This window comes from Heloderma suspectum, chromosome 2 (genome assembly GCF_057233095.1).
Source record: "Heloderma suspectum isolate Gila_16-S chromosome 2, 16-S_ref, whole genome shotgun sequence".
NCBI classification, from domain to species: domain Eukaryota; kingdom Metazoa; phylum Chordata; class Lepidosauria; order Squamata; family Helodermatidae; genus Heloderma; species Heloderma suspectum.
The window spans coordinates 128,111,843-128,121,281 of record NC_139459.1 but is presented as its reverse complement, the minus strand read 5'-3'; the positions used below and the strand labels follow the sequence as shown (position 1 = coordinate 128,121,281).

Sequence of the window (9,439 nt, the reverse complement as noted above, 5' to 3'; positions counted from 1 at the left end):
TCCTTCTCCATGTAGTGATTGCTGAATTTTTGCACCCCACTCACCCCACCTTTCTACCAAGACATTGGCACTCAAGTCAACTCATGAGCAAGTGTTCATCTGAGAGCTTGGAGATCTGGGTATAGTCCACTCAGCCATGGAAGCTCGCTGGGTGACTTTGGCCCAGTCAGAAAGCCCCAGCCTACCTCAGTCTTGTTGTTGTGAGTGTTAAATGGAGAGGAAGAGGCTAATGTGAGCTGCCTTGGGTTCCTTGCGCTAGGAAAAAAGGTGGCATTTATCAATAGAATAAATACCATGGCATTGCAAATGTAGAAATGGGGTGACTAGAAGTGCAATCCTGTGCATGTTTACAGAAGTCCAACAGTCCCCATCACACCAAAACTGTCAGTACTGTATAATCTGCCTCCCTAATTATCCCCTCATCATTAGACCTTGTAGTGGGAGGACAGAATCAGTGGTTCTTATGGTAGTGGAGATGGTGATAGACAGATCAATCAATGACTGTGGTTTTGTTCACTCACCACATATATAAATGCATTCATTCTGTTACTGTGACATCCCACAGCTGCGCATCATGCCTTGCTGGAGGAGGAGGCACTGAGGGCCGCAGAGAGGGAGAGGAGAGAGGAGGAGGAGGAAGAGGAAGAAGAGGAGGAGGAAGAGGAGAAGGAAGAGGAAGAGGAGGAGGAAGAGAAGGAGGAGATCGAAGAGCCAGCAGCAAGAGGAGCAGCATCTGTGGACGAAGGCCACCCTTCTTCCACAGATGAAGCTCCTCCTCTTGTGCTCCTGATGCGTCTGATGAGAGATGTCCAGATGCTCAGGAGGACCTGTAAGTAGTACTACAGAATGGCAACTGACCTGAGCTAACAACTCTACCTGCAAGATGCATATTACCATTGTGCTTTATTCTTCTCTTTCTACACACAGGTGATGACCTTCAAAGAAGGGTAGAGTCCATGGAGCGGGAACTGCATCCTCCTATTAACTGAGGCCTGCAGCCAGCCAGTGCCCAGCCCAATGTTACAATTGTTTCTGTGTTTTGTTTTGATCTGTTCTGTTTGTATATAAAGTTCTTTCTAAAAAAAAGGTAACAATTCCTTGGTTCACGTCCACAGATATAATTTTTTAAATCTAGATCATTGTACACAATGATCTCTGTGTTTGCTTACCGTTAACTGCAACAAGAATGCCTTCCCAGCCAAACAAGCCCAGCTGCTGTAAGCTTCCCTCATAGGGAGATGGTCAGTCAGCTAGGGATGTCAGAGAATTTTGCCATGAATCTTGGGGAGGCCAAATGCCAGCACATGCGGCCCCCTGAAATTGGTGGCAAAACGGTCTGCCCCCCCGCCCCCCCCCCCCGGGATGGGACTTACCTTGTGCGAATGTCCCTGGCGGCGGCTCCGGCGGCGGTGTGGTGGCGGCAGCTGCCGGTCTTCCGACCAGCTGCCGCTGCCACCATTTCCAAAAAAAAAATGTGATAGGCTACGTAAAGTTTTACGTAGCCTATCATGGCTAGATTTTTAAACACGGCTATTTGCGTTCCCCTTATTTTCGCCTTAGTCTACGTAAATGTTTACGTAGACTACACGTGCCAAAATAAGGAATGCAAATGGCGGCGCCCATGGGCGCCGCCATTTGCATACGTGCGGTTTTTGTTTTTTCACTCAGCCATGATAGGCTACGTAAACATTTACGTAGCCTATCACAGGTGACTGCAGGGACACAAACGGCGGTGTCTACAGCTGCCGCCATTTGCATCCTGGCTGGCCAGGATTCGCGGCGGGAGGGACGGGACGCCTCCCCCCCAGCCAGAATTTCCGGGGGAGGGACGGAGCGCCTCCCCCCCATCGCGAATCAAGTTTTGGGTTCAGGTAAGGGACTTTCGTACATCCCTACCGTCTGCATCCCTGATGTTATGAATGAATGCATTCAAGATGAGGCTGGACAGCCATCTGTCAGGGATGCTCTGACTTGAATACCTGCATTGAGCAGGGGGTTGGACTCGATGGCCTTGTAGGCCCCTTCCAACCCTATGATTCTGTGATTCTGTGATTCTGTGATTCTGTGATTCTATGAAGTATGCTTTGTTTTACGTAGGGGTGGACGAAAGTCATTTACCTGTTCTTGAAGATTTCCCGCGGTGGGGGGGAGGCGCTTCGTTGCTCCCCCCGCGAAGTTCAGGCCAGGGGGGGAGGCTTCCCACCTCGCCTAGCCAAAATTCAGGCCGGGGGGGAGGCTTCCCGCTTCGCCCGGCCGAAATTCAGGCCGGGGAGGAGGCGCCTCACCTCATCCGGCCGCGAACTAAACAGTTAAAAAAAAAAAAACGCCCCCGTGATAGGCTACGTGACAATTAACGTAGCCTATCACGGCTAGATCTGCAAAGTCAGATCGCCACGTAGATACATAAATCGCCACATAGCCTATCACGGGTGACTTTAAAAAAACAACAACAACACGTACGCAAATGGCGGCCCCCATAGAGAGCCGCCATTCGCGTTCCTTATTTGGTCGCTGTAGTCTACGTAAACATTTACGTAGACTACAGCGACCAAATAAGGAATGGGAATGGCGGCTCCCTATGGGGCCGCCATTATCCGTACACGCTTTTTTTTTTTTTAAAGTCACCCCTGATAGGCTACGTGACGATTGACGTAGCCTATCATGGCTGACTTTGCAAATCTAGCCGTGATAGGCTACGTTAATCGTCACGTAGCCTTTCACGGGGGCGTTTTTGTTTTTGTTTTCTTTTATTGCAATGGCGGCGGCGGCAGCCGGTCGAAAGATCGGCTGCCGCCCCCGCCCGTGACGAAGACCCACTGAACCGCCGGCCGGACCCGCGGCCGGGAGGGACATTTGGCAAAGGTAAGTCCCGTCCCGGGGGGGTGCGGGGGGCTGAGGGGTGCGGAGAATTTCTCCCCGAAACTTGTTCGGGGGGCCGAACACGTTGGTGCTCGGCCCCCCGAAGTTTCGGGGAGAAATTCTCCGCCATCCCTAGTTTTACATGGAAGTGCATATCACATACATGTAAGCTGGATGCATACCAGAGGGATCTTTTCACATAGAATTCTCGGTGCTTAGGAAAACCCAAAAGCTGAGGGAGTCCAGAGAGAGACCACAACAAGGTCTTTGAAAGCAATTCCTTGATTTATGAAAGAATTTTAAATGAATTAAAAGCACACATCAAGAGAATTAGAACTATACATACATTTGGGGAATCAGAATTGTACTAACATTCAGAGGGGTAAAGATACACATATACAGTCGACAGCGAAGTACACTGGGATGCATAGAAAACTCTGTGTGTGTGTGTGTAGTAGGGATGTATGCTTTTGCATAGTCCGCCTCACACAGTCGGGCAGCGCAACTGGACTCTGCATGTGAGGTATTATAAAGCTCCGCCACATATCGCCAGTGCTTTGGGCTCTGCCCAGGCCAGACAGGGACTGCTTGTTTGGACAAAGTTCTGAGGGACACCTCAGTGTGACCACACTCACAAATTATATCATTCTGCCTCATTGTCCCTCAGAACTCTGGCTCACATTAGCAGCAGTATCATCATCCTAGGGGTCCTCCTCGTCACTTGATAACTGCTCTACTCTGCTGACAGCTGGTGGTGGTGGAGGGAGGTGCTGCTTGGGAATTCATCCCCTGTTGGAGCTTATGAAGGCAAGGGTGGAGACATGTTCTGGTGTGAGTCTGCTTCGGTGGGTGGTGACAATGTTTCCAGTGGTGGAGAAAAGCCTTTCAGAGGACACACTCGAGGGAGGGCAAGATATATGCCAAATGGTGACTTTGGTCAGATTTGGCCAAACACCACGTTTTGTCTCCCAGTATAGGAGAGGATCACTCTCTGGGCTGCTCTGCATTTCCGAGAAAATCTCTGGCATAAGCTTCCAGTTCCTGGATAGCCACATCATAAGCTGATCCTTTCCTGGCTGCTTTGGCACATTCCCCCTGCCTGCTCCCACTTACACCGAGCTCCACTGCCATTGAGGAATACAAGTTGAACTTTTGACAAGATACCCCTGTGTCTGTATGTTGTGTTGGTGGTGCAGCTGCTGTGGTGTCATCATCGCCCCTCCTGCTAGTGATGGTGCTACTGCTGCAGATATTATCTTCAGGGGAGGTAGTAGTCCTACTAGCCTCACTCTTCCCCAGCTCCTTCTCATCCAGCACATCTCTCTGGCTGCGGCAGCACTCCATGACTTTCTCTGTCAAATAGGTTTTTACACTTTGGAAGTCAGGGTTCTGGTTTGGCAGCACCGCCCTTGTTGTGCTATCCCAGAACCATGGTTCAAGGAATGCAGCAGCAACGTATTTCATGTCCCCCTTCATCGAAGTGATGTGTTTGTTGGCGCCCAGCTCCTGCAGAAGGAATTCATCAAGCCTACCTGCAGGATTGGGGACTTGACTGCCTACAGCACTGGTGCACTCACAAAGCTCAGCATGGCGTTTTCTCAGCACCCCCTCTATAATCTTCAGCACAGGTAGAACTTGGCCCAGTGTGGCATAGTCTGCACTCAGTAGCGTTGTGCATTCATCGAATATGTTTAAAATGTCCACCAGGTCTTGCATCCAGAGCCACTGATGTGGTGTGACAAAAAATTTGGAGTGGTGTTGCTTCTCAGTGATGTAGTCATTTATAGCTGGTCTCTGCTCACAGAGTCTCTGAAGCATATGCAATGTGCTGTTCCAGCATGTGCACACATCCAAAATGAATTTGTGTTCTGGAAGGCCACGGCTATATTGGATGGCGCCGATTGCCTCCATTGCTGAGCAGGACTGCCTGAAGTGGGTGCAAATGGATCGGGCCACCTTAAGTAGCTTGCCTATTTTAGGAGATGCGTTGCTTAATCCGGAACGCACCACAAAGTTCAAATAGTGCGCAACGCACTGAACGTGGTTTAGCTGTGCGATGCGGGCTGCTTTTAGGTAGTTGGAGGCATTGTCTGTTGCTACACAGCCCACTGTTAGATTTAAGGGGGCCAACCAGGATTGAACAACACCACTGATGCTACTGCTGATGTTTTCTGCTGTGTGTCTCCCTGAGAGCATTGTGAGGGCCAATGTCACTGTTCTACAAGCCAGTCGGCTGCTCGCACTGATGGATACCCATTGCGCGGTGACACACAGATAAGACTTTGTGTGGTTACTTGTCCATGTGTCACTCGTTAAATGTACACTTCCTCCAACTGCACATTTCAAATCCTGTTGGAGTACCCTTCTGATTTCAGAAGCCAGGGCTGGAATGGCTATGCCACTAATGTAGTGACGAGAGGGGACATCCCACCGAGGGCACAATCTCTTCATGAAGCGCACAAAGTCTTCATCTTCCACCAGGGAGAAGGGAAGCATACGTTTTGCGATGACCACTGTCAGGTCCTGATTCAACCTTTGTGCCTGGACACTGCCAGAGGGGAATTTCTGTGTCAGCGTGAGGCATTTCTCCAGTGACACCTGCCTCTTAGCGAAGCTGCCTTCTGTGCCCTTCTCACCCGGACCACTTTGCATGAGGTCTTTGGAAGATGAGGCAAAGAAGGCGGTACTGTTCTTTTTGGATGGTTGTGGCTTCCTGTTGCTATCTTTGGGCACAAGAAGCGCATGATGCACCTCCATGTGTCGCCTCATGGCAGACGTGCCCACTCATGCACAGCCCCCTTCTTTTCCTAGCCGCACATGGCTTCTACAAATATCGCAAAGCACGACATAGCGGTCGTTCTCTGCATATTTGAAGAAGCACCACACATAGGAGCTCACCCTGCCACCACCATTTCTTCTTTGGGGAATGGGGGTATCGGTTCCAGATGAGGTGACATCGGGAGCTGCACGTTTCCGCTCATCTGTGGATGGTGTTGTTGTTGGTGTTGTTGATGGCGCTGACCAGTGCTTAGCAGGGGATGTTTGTTCCTGAGGTTTGGGATTGCTCCCAAAGAACCCAGAAGGCTGGAAGTGGAGAACAGAGTCAGACCCAGTCTCAGCAGGGATATCATTGATATAGAAGGGCTCCTCATCATCTCCACTGTCCGGATCACTGATGACACTAAGTCCTCCGGCCTTTTTTTCAAAATCACATGAGCCGCCGCCCACGAGGTGATCATCAGCGGGCAGCTGTGGACCTGGTTCACCTGTCCCACTTCCGCTGTCTGATGCAGGGAGGACGGTTGTGGGCGTCTCTGTGAAGATTCAAAATAGCTAGAAGCAGAGTTTCATGAGAAATGCAACTTTTACACATGAGTAATAGCCAAGAGAATAAAACTGTGTAGTTGTAGAAATCTATGAAACATAGCTTGGAATTGCGATCAGTCAACATGACACAAGGTGCAGATGTAAGCTACTACTGCACTAGCTAGCACTGCGAAAACACATGACACAAGGTGCAAAAAAAAATGTACTGTACAGACTTCAAAACTCAACAAGAGTTATCTAAACATGTCCTCACTGGTGAAAGTCTGAAAAGCATGGGGGAGGAGATATCTGGCTCCCTTGCAAGGTCCACTCCTTTGCATCAGCTCTATTATATCACTGTGTGGGACTCAGCACCTACAGGGCTGGCCCAAAGCGTTTTGCTTCCTGAGGCAAAGGATAAAATGGCACCCCTCCATCCTACATAGAGTGATAGCTGAATCTTACTTGAACAGTGACAATGGGAGAGCCTCTTCCACCACACCAGAGGACAACAAGCTGGCTGAGGAGCTACAAGGCAGTCTGAGGAGCACCCACAGTTCTGTGCCCCAACACCTCGCTGCTACCTAATGATAGGGCTGGTCCTGAGCACATACTTGGCAAATCCCACCGCCTTTTTCCAGGGTGCATTTGTGGTCCCCCGGGAGCAGTGCCTGATTAGTCAGGCCCTCTTTTAAAAACCATCCTCAGAAATGTAATTGCTTAATCAATTCACATTGCAGCTCTAGTTAAAAGAGATCAAGGCCAAACAAGACAGCAAACTATGATGAATGGCTTTGGAAACAAAGCAAGAACAAAACACTGAAGTGTTTTCCCACCAAAAAGGTTTATCATTTGAGAAAGTATTGCAGTTCTTTTAAAGAGTTGGGGTTTTCTTTAGTACTGGAGTACCATGTAACATTTAAATAATATGAAATATGTTTACAGCAATGAATATGAATGAATGTAAAACAGTCGTGTATGTTTTGTCATGTTGAAGAAGAAGATCCCTTCCCCAAATGTTCCCCTCCAAAGGTTTTGGACTTCAACTCCCATCAGGCCCAGCCGGCATGACCAATGGTCAAGAATGCTGGGAGTTGTAGCCCAAAACATCTGGAAGGCTGCAGGTTGCAGAAGGCTAATGTAGGGACTATTCAAATATTTGAAGATATTTATCTGTATCCAGATATTTACAAGCACCTGTGATGACAGAGTCTTACCAGATTCATCCTTTGGAATGACGTAGATATCTTGACTTTCATTCCACCACTGTAGAGTCTCCTTGGGAACATTTTCATCTGCTTTGGAGACACTGCCCTTCCGCTCACCATCCATGAACTTTCTTCCTCTTCCTCTGGAGCTGTGGCCGGCTGTGCCTGTGCTACTTTCTGTAGGGGAAATTGGTGGTGTGCGCTGCTTACGGGTGCGGGGTGGACTGGTGCTGGGGCTGCTGTCGCTGCTGGTCACACCTTGGGCTTCCTCCTCTTCCATCTCATTCTTAAAATACCGCTGAAATGCAACCTCAGCGGTGTATGTTCTCGCCGGGCGTCCATGCCTCTTGAGTGCTGGATTGACCACGGGTTCCTCTTTTCTCCATGTTCATGTCTCTGGGCAGAAGGAGACATAAATGCATGTGACAAAGCTGAAATCATGTGAACAGCCTACCATCGCAGATATAGTGCAGTGTAGAAGTAGTTCCCCACCAATCCAGCCATCCAATGCTAACTAAATAGGGGCATATTGTACAGCAGGTTAGGCTGAAAAGCCCAGGATGGAGGATGTAGTCCATCCATGCGGCCTGAAAAACACAAGCCTACAGTATACACAGGATGCTGGAGGATGGAGTCCTTCCTGGCAGGCCTAACAAAGGCTGCTGGAGGATGCCTTCCCAGTTCCCCCCACCCTAACCCACTCAGAAACACTAGGGGCACACATACATGGAGTTGAAAAGCACATGGATTAATCCTGGAAAGCCCAGGAGGATGGAGGATGGAGTCCTTCCTGGCAGGCCTAAGAAAGGCTGCTGGAGGATGCCTTCCCAGTTCCCCCCACCCCAACCCACTCAGAAATACATAGGCACATGGATTAATCCTGGAAAGCCCAGGAGGATGGAGGATGGAGTCCTTCCCGGCAGGCCTAAGAAAGGCTGCTGGAGGATGCCTTCCCAGTTCCCCCTGCCCCAACCCACTCAGAAATACATAGGCACATGGATTAATCCTGGAAAGCCCAGGAGGATGGAGTCCTTCCCGGCAGGCCTAAACAAAGGCTGCTGGAGGATGCCTTCCCAGTTGCCCTGCTCCTCCAACCCACCCCAAAATCACTAAGCATAGGGGCACATTCAGGTAAAGTAAACATACCTTCACTGTAATAAAGGTTGAACTGCAGTGCCATAGAACGGGGGGATGCAGAAACACACTCCTTGCAGCTGCTGGAGACAGACACTCTGTCTGCAGCAGCGGTGCCTCTGGTCTCTCTAGTCTGGACTCTGGAGTATGGACTAGAGCAACTGAGGCTGCTGGACATACACCGCCGTCCTATGTGAAGGCAGGATAAATGGTCGATGAGTTCCCTCCCCTCAATGATGTTATCTCCCTGGTGGGGTGGGGGGGTGGCCTGGAGGGATCTCGCTCACCTGACTTCACCTGACCTCACCTTCATACACAGACAATAAAAAAAAGATGAGGCTACGTGCACTTCGTGACTCAGCCTCAGGCAGGCTACGTGCACTTCGTGACCCTGTCCCTCCCAGTGAAAGAAAGCCGCGTCGTAGCAGGATACTGCATATATATTAAATAGTTACGTAAAATCCCTTTCGCCATCTTTTGTCCCAATTTGCGAAGTTTCCTTTGTAAATACCGTTTTACGACAGGAAGGCCTGGCATGCTGTGGTCCATGGGGTCACGAAGAGTCAGACACGACTTAACAACTGAACAACAACATTCAATATTTGAGGTTTTTCTATGGAGGGCTTCTTTGTGTATGGTGAGAAGGAAGGCCATTATCCTAAGAGGCAGTTCATACTATAGCTGTGCACAAATGGCCTCTCCAAATTCTTTTTGTGAGAAAAGAAATGTATTTCTCCAAGAGGAACAAAAATTATCTAATAGTTTCTCAGCAATGGGGCTGCAATGGCAGTAGCAGCACAGTTCCTTTTTTTCCCCTAAGGGTGTGTGTGTGTTTTGCACTGCCATTGCAAGTGGCAATTCTGTTGGCATCATGACCACCATTTTGCAACCTCCATTGTAAAGTAATGGAGCTGCTTTGGTCTATTGGCTTT

General features: G+C 49.4%; 1 protein-coding gene across 1 annotated transcript; it reads right to left on the bottom strand.

Moving 5' to 3' along the window:
* Nucleotides 1–3,128: 3,128 nt before the first annotated feature.
* On the bottom strand, nt 3,129–8,685 carry LOC146352729 (zinc finger BED domain-containing protein 4-like). The gene is made up of 3 exons (XM_084832164.1): nt 8,520–8,685; nt 7,383–7,769; nt 3,129–6,173 (listed from the first exon to the last, which is right to left on the bottom strand). Exon 3 carries the CDS (start codon nt 5,626–5,628, stop codon nt 3,844–3,846), a length of 1,785 nt encoding a protein of 594 aa, XP_084688290.1. The 5' UTR covers nt 5,629–6,173; nt 7,383–7,769; nt 8,520–8,685; the 3' UTR covers nt 3,129–3,843.
* Between the last annotated feature and the right edge of the window lie 754 nt (nt 8,686–9,439).

Coding starts and splice junctions, on each gene's coding strand:
- LOC146352729 (XM_084832164.1), bottom strand. CDS start 5,628: ATGAGGCGACACATGGAGGTGCATCATGCGCTTCTTGTGCCCAAAGAT.